Consider the following 11,908-nt stretch of genomic DNA (forward strand, 5'->3'; position numbering starts at 1 on the left):
AAACAAGGGCCCACGCGGCCAGTTGCCCGGGCACCCGCAGCGAAGACATCTGCGTCGCCATTACTGCGGGGAGACGATGGGATGAACAAGGCGGACGGACGCGACCTTCGTCTTCCCCATCCTCAATTCCTCATCAGTCATCCCCCTCTCGCGAAGGCGATCGATCGGATCCCCACATCTCCTCCGGTTGCGAAGCCATGGAATCGGATCGCGGGCGTGGGCTCGGCGACGACGGCCCGGTCTCAAACGACGGAGAGGTCGAGCCCGCCGCGGCGCGGGGCGCGAAGCCGCCGCACCTGACGGTGGAGATACCGGCGGGGGGGTGCTCGGAGGACTCCGTCTCGGCCGATGCGAGCTCGCCCCCGCCGCGGACGCCCGTCTTCCTCCCGAGCCGGCCCGGCAGGATGGCTTCCCCCGCCTGGAACCCCTGCTCGCCCCTGCGGACCATGGGCGCGTCCTCCCCCCGCCCGTCGACCCCCTCCGTGCGGAGGCTGCTGGACCGGCTCAGCGTCAAGTTCCGCGCTGCGGGGGGCTCTCCTTCCGTGTCGCAGTCCCTCAAAGGCGGCAGCTTGCACCGCTTCGCCTCGCCGGGCCCGTCCTCCGTCCCCGTCACGCCCGTCGACGACAAGGTGAGAGACGATCGCCTCGTCCTCGTCCTTTCTTTCTCAATCGCGCAATCATCATCGCGATCATGATGATCATCATCATCATCCTCATCTTCGTCCTGCAGCGGCGGCTCTCTCGCTCGCTGTCGGAGCCCCAGACCCGCAAGCGGGCCAACGGCCGTAGAGGAGCGAGCTCGCCGCGCGCCGTCTTCCGCGTGGTTCCGGCTCTGCCCCCGGCGGCCGACGCGGACGGCGGGTCAAGCTCTGAAGCCGGTAGGTGGCGATGGGTCCTTTATACAAAAGTCCCAGTTTCTTCCTCTTTTTGTCTGAGATGGATGGATGAACGTGGACAGAGCCGAGCGCGGGAGGCGAGGAAATCCCGGTGGAGGAGGCGGTGTGCCGGATCTGCTTGACGGAGCTGGAAGAAGGGGGCGACGGCATGAAGCTGCAGTGCAACTGCAAGGGCAGTCTCGCGCTGGCGCACCGAGAGTGCGCCGTCCAGTGGTTCAGCGTCAAGGGCAACAAGACCTGCGACGTCTGCTTGCACGACGTCGGCAACCTCCCCGTCACCCTCGTCCTCCACAACCCCCCCTCCGCCGACGCCGCGCGCGCCGCCGGCGCCGAAGCCGCCACGGCCAGGCATGTCTTCTCTCTAAGCTCGACTCTCACCATCGTGTATGTCATCTCCGTCAGTTCCTTGAAAGTTTTTTGTTTTTTTGTTTTGGGTGGGGGTGTGCGCAGGACGTGGGCGTACTTGGCGATTCTGCTGGTGGTGAGCGTGCTGGCCTACTGCTCCCTGCTCGAGCTCCTGGTGAGTAGACTCGGAAGGGCCCGACAGCGGCTTCTTGTCGCGTCTTCTTTTCCGCAAGTTTTTCCTTGCGCAGCGAGTGGTCCTCCTACAAGATTTCATGGACTCTTCTTCTTCTTCTTCTTCTTTGACTGGCTGATGTGCCGCGAACAGTTGGCCCAAAGGGGAATGGCGGCCGCGGCGGTGTCTCTGCCGTGCGGGATTCTGCTGGGCCTGCTCGCGTCCTTCACGTCCGTCGCCATGGGTAACTTCTTCTTCTGCCTCCTCCTCGCCTCTTCTCTTCCACTCTTTCCCCGACCGTCCCTTATCGTCCTGCGCTGCACAGCCAACAGCCCCCGGACCGTCTTCCTCTACGCCGCCGTCCAGTTTGCTCTCGTCCTCCTCTCCGTTTACCTCTTCCTCTCGCTGGTAAGTCGGCGGCAACCCATCTCTGCTCTCTCTCTACATCCCTCTGAAAACAATTGCGCTGGCTTGTCCAGTTCCGTCTGCATATCTTGGCGTCGACTCTCCTGGCGACCTCGGCCGGGTTCGGGCTCGCCATGTGCGCCCGGACCGTCGCCGTGCGGTGCATGCGGTGGAGGCGGCGCCGCCAAGCCCTGGCCGGGAGCCTCTCTCCGTGACCCTGACCCTGACCGCCGCCGCTCTTCTTCATATTTATATAGAAAGTGTAACCAACCACACACACCATCGTCATGGACGCGGAGATCAATAATAAAATCGGCCGATCTGGGCCAGCAGCTCTGTCTCTTCCTTGTCGATTGCCACGAACAGATACATAGAGAGATACATAGTCTGATTGATGGATTGATAGATTTAGAGAGAGAGATGGACAGCAGAGATAAGGTCTGTTCGCCAAAAAGAGAGTGAGGGGCGGCTCAGGTGAGGTCGTCCTCGGCGTCCTCCTTGGCCTTGAGCTCGTTCTTCGCCCGCAGCAGGAGCGTCGTCTTCCATGGATCCTGCGCTCAAATGGGTTTTAGACACGTACCCCGACCTTCTTACAAGGCCAAAAGAAATTAATAAGAGAAAAAACCAAGGCGCACCAGTCTGGTCATGCTGTCGAACTCCGCCACGACGGCGGTGAATTTCCCCACGTCCTCTTCGTCCACGGCCGCCGCTAGATCCTGCCAAACCGACGATACGTTCATTTAATTAAAGCATTTATACATGGGACACGGGTTTTTCTTTTCTCCTTTTCTTCTTTTTTTTTTGGAAAAAAAAACGGTGGATGGATCTTGCTCACAGTTAGCAACTTGAACTCGCGGGTGCCGGAGAAGGTCGGATCGAGATCCTGCGCATTTGGTGACCGTTGGATCAGTGGCGACGGTGAAAACACAACGCCGTCCTCTCACGGTAAAGAACGCAAATTTTGTTACCTGGTAGCGCTCCAGAGCGTTGGTGATGGCGACGACATCGCCCCGGCAGAGCTGGCAAAGCCCGGCGTTGAGAAGGTACCCCTTCACGCTGTACTTCAGAAGATTGTTGTTCAGAGAATGCCGGGCGATGGCCTCGTAGATCTCGATCGCCTTCGGGTATCTGCAGCACGGCGTCACACTTATTTATCACAGACCGTTCCCAATTTTTATAATCAAAACGACGAATTGGAATGCTGGATTAATTGTTTATGTTTTATTTTTTTCCTGTGAAATGAAAAAATGCAAGGAAAAATTAAAACATCTCGGAAGATGAACCTGACAAACAATGATCCCACAAAATTCAATTATAAGAATGAAAAGCAAAAGATGGGAGTGAGTGACACTCAGCTGTTCAAGCTGCGCGGAGAGTTCTGCCACTTTCTGCTTGCACTGGTTTGCACTAGTCGTAGATTCCTCACTTTGATAAAGATCTGCCGCTCGCTCATAAAAGTCGATGGCTTTTTCAAAGTTTTGTTCTGCCTCGTACACTTCGCCAAGGTCCTACAAGAGAAACAAAGAATCTGAATTCGCGCCTCAAGCTGAAAATTCAAATTAGTACTCTATTTCTTTTGCTGTTCATTCCGCTATTTATTTCTCAAATTTCAATTTACAAGGTTCAACTCATAATTTTTTCCTTCAAGAAGCTTTCCAAAATCTAATGCTACACAGACTGGTGCGTAAATGTTACTCTGAACAGGATGTTATCTTCTCCGACAGTAATATTACATGCAGAGAATCAATTTACCCACTTACTTATGCCCTTAGTATTTATTGTACGATGGTGATTTATAAGGCATCGTCATCTTAAACAAAGATACGGTAAAAGCTCGACAATAAAAAACACGAACAGTGATGAAATCCTCGTTAGTATTGATTCGAAATCTTAGATATATGGAACCGCCTCAAAAGAAAAAATGAAACTTTGAAGTACATGAAGAAACATTTAAAAAAAAATTAAAGGTATTAGTAGTGCCTTCCTATTTTCTTTAATATAAGAGTTATTTCATAGGTTCGAAATTTATCCAGCATTTCCCAAAATATCTCCAGAACAGAAGTACTGTGGTAGAAATTCCAACCTAATCATACCTTGCAATGCTTTGCTGCCATGTTCAACCGCCCAATCTCCAAGAGAAAATTTACAGCTTGATCCAAGCATCGTGCCGCATCTGCAATACCCGTAGAATAAAAAACCGTTGTTAACCTGGGGCGGCCTCAGAGAACATATGCGGCCAGTTAACAAATTTATCCAAACCATTTCAACAGGAACGTACAGCCACTTAACAAGTTTAACAATATTTTTGCACAAAGCGACCCAATTGGTTTGAAAAACTTGCATCACTCACAGTTTTGTGAAATCTGAGGAAGAAAGATGAGAATAGAGCCAAAGTTTCATGACGAAGATATTTTCTCCAAGCTCAGGTGACAACCATAAAATATCTTACTGATGACGTTTTTTAAAAAAGTAAGCTTTCATGACGTTTTTTAAAAAAGTTTCATGACGTTTTTTAAAACATCTATTGTTTATTCCTCCATTTTCCTAAGGTGAAATCTCGAGTTCTGTTAGGGCGAAGGAAAAAGATGAAGCGACGGAAAAGGAAGGTTGGCCGGCAAGGGTTTCTCCCACTACCATCCAAGAACACGTTTGGGACGAAGCTAAATGATTCATGATGAGCAAGTCTGCCCTTTTTAGTCGGCAAAGTTACTCTTAATACACACGAACCAAGATAATAAGCAAAATAAAACTTTCCCGCATTTCTATCTTGAAAGATGGTGAGAGACGTTAAAAATGCTTCATAAATAATTATACTAATGACATTTTCCTCGAAAATTTATTTTCCAAATGCCTTGATATGGTTTCAGTACAATGCCAGTCGCACGTAACGCAACTGACGTTCCTTCTTATCACATGGGTCATGTTTTCTGTAATTCCGGATGGTCAAATGAAATGAAGCGACCAACTTAAGCTTTTGACAAATGAGCCGAAAAAACAAGTTAAAAGACGAAGGATACTAAACATGAGAAATGGAGGGCATTAAGAAAGAACCTTGAGAGGAAACTTTTTTGTAACAGTTTGCTGCATCCACAAAGGCTGAGGCTGCTTCATGCTTGCTGTCCAACTGTTTCAATAAAAAACAACTAGCATGAAAAGGTGGGGACATCAAATGCCTCTACACTTGACGAACAAAAGTTCCAAGAAAAAAGTAGAACCTTGATGTGAATGTTGGCCAATTTTGTGTAAGCCGTTCCAGCCTTATCCCCTGAAAAAAGTAGCCGATGAGTAATTACGGCTGTAAACATAACAAGTAATGTAGCGTGAATCCGTCCTCGCATTTTAAACCCATAATTTTTTTCCAAAAATAATATTCTGTCTTAGTAAAATTTTAGGGTGTTACTCCCAATAAATTAGCGGTTATCTTCGCTAAAAACTTATTTGCATGGAGTCCACTCATTCAATCGTTGTAATTATCTACCCCGAAGTCGAATACTGTGGAGGCGGCGAATCCCACTGAAGGTGAAAATCTTCGGCTGGCTTCTCTTGCGGCGTAGACTGGTGACGCGACAGTTCCGTCAACGCTGGTACCCGGGGAATACTGCCGAATGTGTCCTATGCTCCGGGGCGGTGGAAGACTGTGGCCACTTGTTCTTCCGATGCCCGACAGCCCAGGCTGTGTGGCAGGCGGCCGGGGTGGGTAGCGTTGACCCCGCTACTGAAGAGGACTTTTGGAACTCCATCAGTGGCGGGCTGTTCCGCCGGGAGCCGGAGTGGCAACGGATCTTCGCCCATCTTTGGGCGATATGGCTACACCGAAATGAAGTCATCTTCAAGGGGAGGCCTCCCTCCATCGATGCTATTCTGCACGACGCTAGGGGATTGGCAAATTTTTGGAAGAGAGGTGGCTGTGGCCCCCTGATTTCGTTCCCCTTGTAATGCATGACTTGATTTTCTATGTCATTATATCAATGGCAACGGGGGACTCTCTCTATTTTCCTCAAAAAAAAAAAAAAATGTCCCCTTCTATCAAATATTGGACGACAAGGAGATCGAAGAGAACATTTGTTGGAAGGAGCAAGTATTGAACTATGGCATCAGCAACGCATAAATAGACAGAAACTTGAAAGAAAAAAAAAGTTTTATTCGACTAAAACGTCAAGATTCAATTGTAAGAGACAGGAAGACGAAAATCATGATGATTGGACCAGTGCGACCGAGGAACACACAGGAAAAAGAAAAGCAACCCAGAAGTACGGTAGGTTTAACCTAATGTTAGCCTCCCGAGACGCAGTCAAATAAACATGGACGATGCTGTTAAGGAGCAGCATGAAGGCAGGCACTTCGTCTGGATGGCGTTTTAGGAAGCCAGAGGAGTAAGAGAGAAAACGTACAGGATTTGGCGAGTTTGTACGAGTTTGCCGCTCGATCGAGCAATTCGGCGGCGTCCTCATACTTGGAGCCGAACAGACCCCAGCCGGCGAGCTTCTTTTCCGCTTTCTTCTCGAATTCTTCTCCCTTGGCCAGATGATCTGCCATCTTCCACTTCCTCCGCGTCGCTTCACGAAACCTTGGAAAGTATGAAAAACCAAATAGGTTTTAATTTATCAGTAAGATTGTATGTTCCCCCGATGGAAAGATCTAAAACGACCGAACGGGAACTCGGAAACAGGCTCTGAAGCAACGCAAAGCGATCAAACCCTAGTGTATCGGCATGCCACGGAGAGGATCAGACAACTACGATTCAAGAAAGCTTATAGCCATCGAGGACGTCTAACTTCATCAAACCGAAAACATCAACCGATCCATACGCCACCCCGCCGATCATGAATTAACAAGACGAACAAATCTTCGGATCGCGCAGCGGCGGTGGCGATCGAGAAGATTTGACGGGAAAAGCTGAAAAATTGAGGAAAAAAAAGGGGGATCAAGCATTAACCTCAGATGCAGGAACCGTCTAAACAGGAGATTCGGATTTGGTCAACGCAGTAGTAGAAATACTCGAACTTGAAGATCTCCGATTGCCGATTGCCGATTGCCGATTGCCGAAGGAACGAGAATCTATCTGGGAGGAAAGAAGAAGATGCCTTCCTCTCTTCTTTCCCCGCTCAAATAGCCCCTATTAACAGTACTTTTTAGAAGCTTTAAACTTTAACAGTGACCTAATGCAAAAAATTAAACACGCATTTATCAAATGCGACTGGGCCAACTCCACGGCCCAAGTCTCATCAGAGCGAAACTCAAACAAAAGCGGTTGCAACGTTTCCGCAGATGAAGTATGCCAACATGTAGAAGCCAAGTATTTGCCCCGAATGATGATTATGTCAGTATGTACATTTCGTCCACTTAGATTAGTTCGACTATAGTATTGTAGAAGAGTTTCACCAGTCATCGTGGGAAATTGCAGAGAGAAGCTCCCTATCAAGCCACCTCGTCCTACGCAAAACTGATTTGAAGACCAATGGTTATGTCCGTCTAAGCTTAACAAATATACTGGTATGTTGTCTTTAGGTGTAGATGTATTTTATGTGGATCATGTATGAAATACCCTTGAGATGTCCTTGAAACACACTTTATTTTATTCTTAATCGTTTTCATCCTCCTTTATACCAATGACAGATCAATAATGATTTTGTTATTATTACTTCCAACCATCCCATTTGATGATTCACTGCCTTAAATTAATGACGAACAGAAAAAAAGTGCTGCTTCCAAGCGTCATATAGCTAGAGGCCAGGCAAGTAGAGTTTCCTTGAATCATACATCCACTCGAAGGGGATGGTTTCAATTACATATTCATATCTTTAAATGGGATCTAAACAATCAGGCAAGACAGATCCAGGTAGACTAACCCCTGTCCTAATCATGCCAATACAAGCTGAAGACATAGTGATCAATATCTCCATAGTGTGATTTCAATAACATGTGAACATTGAGTTATTTTTGCATTTCTTCAATTGTCATGGATTAGCATTGATGGAATCATAATTGGCCCGAAAACCAATCATACATTCCACTTCTATTTCAACATTCATTACTAGGAATCATATTCATTAATAAGCCCGAGTAATGCTTATAATGAAATCCAGTGATATGCGCAATGATAAGTGAATTATGATGAGGTCATATCTTTATACTAAAAATTTAAACTTGTATACTAAAAATTCATGTTCATTGGATGTTGGACAAGGACTGATGGAGGACCATCCCATTGAACGTGCCCCGATTCGTCATCAGCCTCGTCGTGGAGCCCAAGCCGACATGAAGAACCTGAGCTTTCACTACCAGGTTTGAAAAACTTCATCCGCATCGCGTTGTTTTATCGTATTCATGTTGTTTTACTGTATTATAGAGACCCCTCACGGTCCTAGGGGGGCCACGTTTTCACGTCGTTTTTTTTAGTTTGCCACTCTAGACTGCGGGGGGGGAAGCCACACCTGCGCGTGTACAACCTCCTTCCCCATATCGGTTTGTATTTTATATTCCTTTTTGTTGCATCCTTGAGGGAGGAGAGGCCATGCATGGCTTCTCCCTCCTTGGAGGATTCTTTAAGGGGAAGACCACTAGGCCTTGCCCCCTAAAAAAGGCCCATTAGGGTACCTCCTTCCCCCTTGCACTACATAAGAGAGGGGGGAGGCACCGCCATAGGGGATATTTGTTTTTTTGACAATAAAGAAAGAATTGTGTCGTTACGCTCATGGAGCCGTCCCTCCTTCCCCCCTAGGGTTGGCCCTCCTTGTGACTAGTTTTCTCCCACCGGGTTACCCTACTGTCTGTTGCTTCCTCCTCGCCTGCCCTGGGTGAACCCTTATATGGTCGGACCCCCCCCCCCCCCCCAATTGGAGAAGACTGGTTGTCCATTGGTTGGGTGCAAGACGACCCGACGGGGCCTCTCAAGCGATTCTCGTGAGAACGTTGCATCTTATGGTCAGTGGCGAATCATCGTGTGAGTTCCCCCCCCCCCCCCCCTAAAGAAACATGAAGCCGTTTCCGGCCGTCCGCGAACCAGGCTCCCTCCACCTTCAAAGTGCTGTGAAAGACCCTTCCCCACCCCCATGATTTGGCTCTCCTGACAGCTTCCAGACAACCGCCTGACTGTTGATGGTGAAGAACGGGTCGTGCTGGTGCAATACCCTTCGGTGGACGTCCCCGCGTACGAATCTTTCGCTGATGTGTTGTTGATCTACAACCCCACCCCACTCGATCACAGGCGTCAAGCATCTCCCCACCGAGAGGAGTGGCCGACGCTACCGTTGACCAGGCTGCTCAGGCCATATCTTCTCTGTTGGATATAGCAGTCGACGCTACCACTGACATGGCCATCTGGACAGTTTTCCCTGTTGGACAGCGGACAGTGCGAACTCATTGATATAGCGATTTTGCCACCTTCTACGTCAGAGTGGGGAAGGGCTGTGTTGCGGTTGAAAGCTGCCGAGCCCACTCCCCATGAGCCTTCTTTCGCTACTAGGAGTCGACTGCTAGTGAACCACTCCACAGACAGGTTGGCTCTAGTGCTCATGTGCTGGCATTGTCATCCACTCCCGGATTTACTACTAACTGTTGGGCCGTTCTACCGGGTGGATTAGCCACTGGATCGTCGATTCCAATTTGAAGTTAAGCAACACGGGGGTAACCCCATCCTCCTCCTCTTCAGTAGACGCCTCCAGCCAGTTTTGACTCAGGACTCCAGTCATCAGGTTTCATTCTCGTCTCCCTTTATTTTGCAATATCATTACTTTCATCAGTGTTGTATCGGCTGATCCTCTATCATGAGAGACCCATTGTCAACAACGTAGGGCTAGCCACCTTCTCATATTAGGTATGTTCTTGGCGGTGTCGGAGCAGCTTGCTAGCAATGACGGTACGGATGCTACCGGACAGTATTTTTTCCCTTGCTTCGTTGGCCCTTGAGCTGGGTGCACGGATCGATGGAAGCCAAGACAAGGCTTGACACCTTCCGGTGTCGTCACTTGAGTCACCCCTCGGATCAATCAGCTGTTGCGTTTTCTCGTTGAATTTCAAATTATACTTGCATACATTTAACTACGTTACTGCCTCTAATATAGTGTTCAACCCCAATGGTGAGACACGACGGGTCGACCCGGGAGTGTTACATCAAGGACATCAAATTACTATCATATAATTGGTTGAAATTTATGTGGCCAACAAGCCTTCACACATTCCATAGCTCAATTCATGTTCATTAATATAGCATATTCATTATAGTGCACATGTGATGTTTATAATGAAGCTCATAAATACATGGTCTGACATAGTGAATTATGATGAGATCGTAATAAGGAGATCACTAGCCTTTAAATATTCATATTCAAAAGATACTTGAGAAAGACATTGAAGTATTCGAATATAATAGCATTAACTAATCTCACTCATATGATTAGTATAGCGAGTGTCGTAGCCATTAGTGTGGAGAACTAAGGATAGATATTAGGTTCTCTTTAATGGAAATAGTTCATTTAATTGATTTTTACAAATATATGAATGATATTATATGAAACTATTTATCAGGTTGATTCACGCCACAATTGTGTTAGCGATCCTTAGACCTGAGACATCAAAGACGTAATGTGGACAAAAAGTTATAGTTTGAAAATGACGTACGAGTCTCTAATCATGGGATTCTAAATATTCTTAGTTCGGATGCATCAAGAATTTCATAAAGATGATTGAGTGGTCAAGATGGGATTGCTGACCATCGATGGAAGAAGTGACAGCTCAAAGAATATGATGCGATTAAGTCCTTAGCCAAGGTAGTGAAATTTTGGAGCAGAGTTCTCCAATGATTTCTGAATGCATTAGTTCTAACTCGGATGACCGATTAGGGTTTCTCAATTGACCATATCCTAAGTCATCCTAGGAACGTCAAGTGGATGAGGGACTACACATACATGGTAATCATTGATGATTAAGTTCTCAAAGTAAGTCGCTACACACTACTGTTTATCTTCTACTACATGAGGTGTAGCTTTGCACCCAAGGTTGGAGACTCAACCTATTGATTGGGTTGAATTGAATTGACATTAATTAATCTATATGATGATATAATAAATTAATTTGGAAGTCCAATAAAAGTTATTGGGTCGCTAGAGTCATTAACTAGTCTGATACGTGGGCCTAGAGGGTCACACAAAAATGTTCTTTTGGACATTGAAAGTATAGGGTTCTGTGCCTTGGTTCAACCATAAAAAATTGTTCTATTAAAATTGATATATGAAGTCATACATCGCATTCACCTTATAGGGAACTTGTTCACCGTTGACCGGCTCACTTTGAAATTGTTCTAAATTTGTTCATGTGCCCGACCTGTAGTAGTATCAACGTGATCACATTGTAGATGGTTCTCCACCTATTCTTCTTAAAAATCTTGAAGATCTTCTCTACATAAATACACTCTCCTTGGTTGAGTGGGGAAGAGAGCATAGTAAAGAAACCCTGCCCTATTTATATTTTACTTAAGTTTTTCACAAAAAACCCATACAGTAAAATATATTCACCTAAGCCACTACGATCTTATGCGTGTGACCTTCTTAAACCCATGTATCATTTTAGTTAATAACTTTGGTGACCCAATAACAAATATTGGTTAACCTTATTAATTAAATATATCAACATATAGATTAATTAACTAAGGATTGATTTAACCTTATTAATTAATAGTATCATTCTAGGTTAAGTTTCTAGCCCATGGGGTGCCAAGCTACACCTCGTGCTCTTGAAGATATCGTCTAGTGTTTCAACTCTCTCATGGAACCATTACAATAACCGATTATCGTATATGTATAATACATCATCCTCATGAGACTCTCGAATGACTTGGGGTATGGTTGGTCATCTAACCCTAATCTGTCATTCAATTAGTAATGATGCATAACGGGGATCATTGGTGAACGCCTTCTTCAATATCCTCACTACCTTGGCCAAAGATTTGTTACATTTGATGGATATTATGTCGCCGTCAAGCCAATCACACTATCATGTTTATTTATGTTCATTGAATAAAATATTTGCATTCATTATTATTCCGTGTAATGCTTATAATGAAGTCCATGAATACGTGCAATGACTTAGTGAA

At 46.5% G+C, this 11,908-nt stretch overlaps 2 protein-coding genes across 3 annotated transcripts; one reads left to right on the forward strand and one right to left on the reverse strand.

The window, feature by feature from the left end:
* Positions 1-6: 6 nt before the first annotated feature.
* On the forward strand, positions 7-2,154 carry LOC144710112 (uncharacterized). Its single transcript, XM_078583778.1, has 7 exons — positions 7-629; positions 731-878; positions 959-1,244; positions 1,347-1,416; positions 1,567-1,657; positions 1,739-1,821; positions 1,893-2,154. The coding sequence occupies exons 1-7, from the start codon at positions 198-200 to the stop codon at positions 2,031-2,033; spliced, it is 1,251 nt and encodes a 416-aa protein (XP_078439904.1). The 5' UTR covers positions 7-197; the 3' UTR covers positions 2,034-2,154.
* ALPHA-SNAP2 (alpha-soluble NSF attachment protein 2) lies at positions 2,119-6,927 on the reverse strand. Of its 2 annotated transcripts, none has more exons than XM_078583780.1 (10): positions 6,755-6,927; positions 6,210-6,395; positions 5,034-5,083; positions 4,870-4,942; positions 3,912-3,991; positions 3,175-3,326; positions 2,787-2,946; positions 2,654-2,701; positions 2,454-2,534; positions 2,119-2,369 (listed from the first exon to the last, which is right to left on the reverse strand). In XM_078583780.1, the coding sequence occupies exons 2-10, from the start codon at positions 6,352-6,354 to the stop codon at positions 2,289-2,291; spliced, it is 870 nt and encodes a 289-aa protein (XP_078439906.1). In that variant the 5' UTR covers positions 6,355-6,395; positions 6,755-6,927; the 3' UTR covers positions 2,119-2,288. The 2 variants fall into 2 exon arrangements, with proteins under 2 accessions (XP_078439906.1, XP_078439905.1); XM_078583779.1 differs by having other exon boundaries at positions 6,210-6,385; positions 6,755-6,925.
* Between the last annotated feature and the right edge of the window lie 4,981 nt (positions 6,928-11,908).

This window comes from Wolffia australiana, chromosome 12, assembly GCF_029677425.1.
Source record: "Wolffia australiana isolate 7733 chromosome 12, ASM2967742v1".
Classification (NCBI taxonomy): Eukaryota; Viridiplantae; Streptophyta; class Magnoliopsida; order Alismatales; family Araceae; genus Wolffia; species Wolffia australiana.

Bases quoted from the DNA above. Each gene is read 5' to 3' on its own strand.
- ALPHA-SNAP2 (XM_078583780.1), bottom strand. From the start codon at position 6,354: ATGGCAGATCATCTGGCCAAGGGAGAAGAATTCGAGAAGAAAGCGGAA. The intron at 2,702-2,786 runs GTAACAAAATTT...CCAAATGCGCAG, and splicing joins ACGCTCTGGAGCGCTACCAG to GATCTCGATCCGACCTTCTC. The intron at 2,535-2,653 runs GTGAGCAAGATC...TCGGTTTGGCAG, and splicing joins GCGAGTTCAAGTTGCTAACT to GATCTAGCGGCGGCCGTGGA.
- LOC144710112 (XM_078583778.1), top strand. From the start codon at position 198: ATGGAATCGGATCGCGGGCGTGGGCTCGGCGACGACGGCCCGGTCTCA. The intron at 1,417-1,566 runs GTGAGTAGACTC...TGCCGCGAACAG, and splicing joins GCTCCCTGCTCGAGCTCCTG to TTGGCCCAAAGGGGAATGGC. The intron at 1,822-1,892 runs GTAAGTCGGCGG...TGGCTTGTCCAG, and splicing joins TTTACCTCTTCCTCTCGCTG to TTCCGTCTGCATATCTTGGC.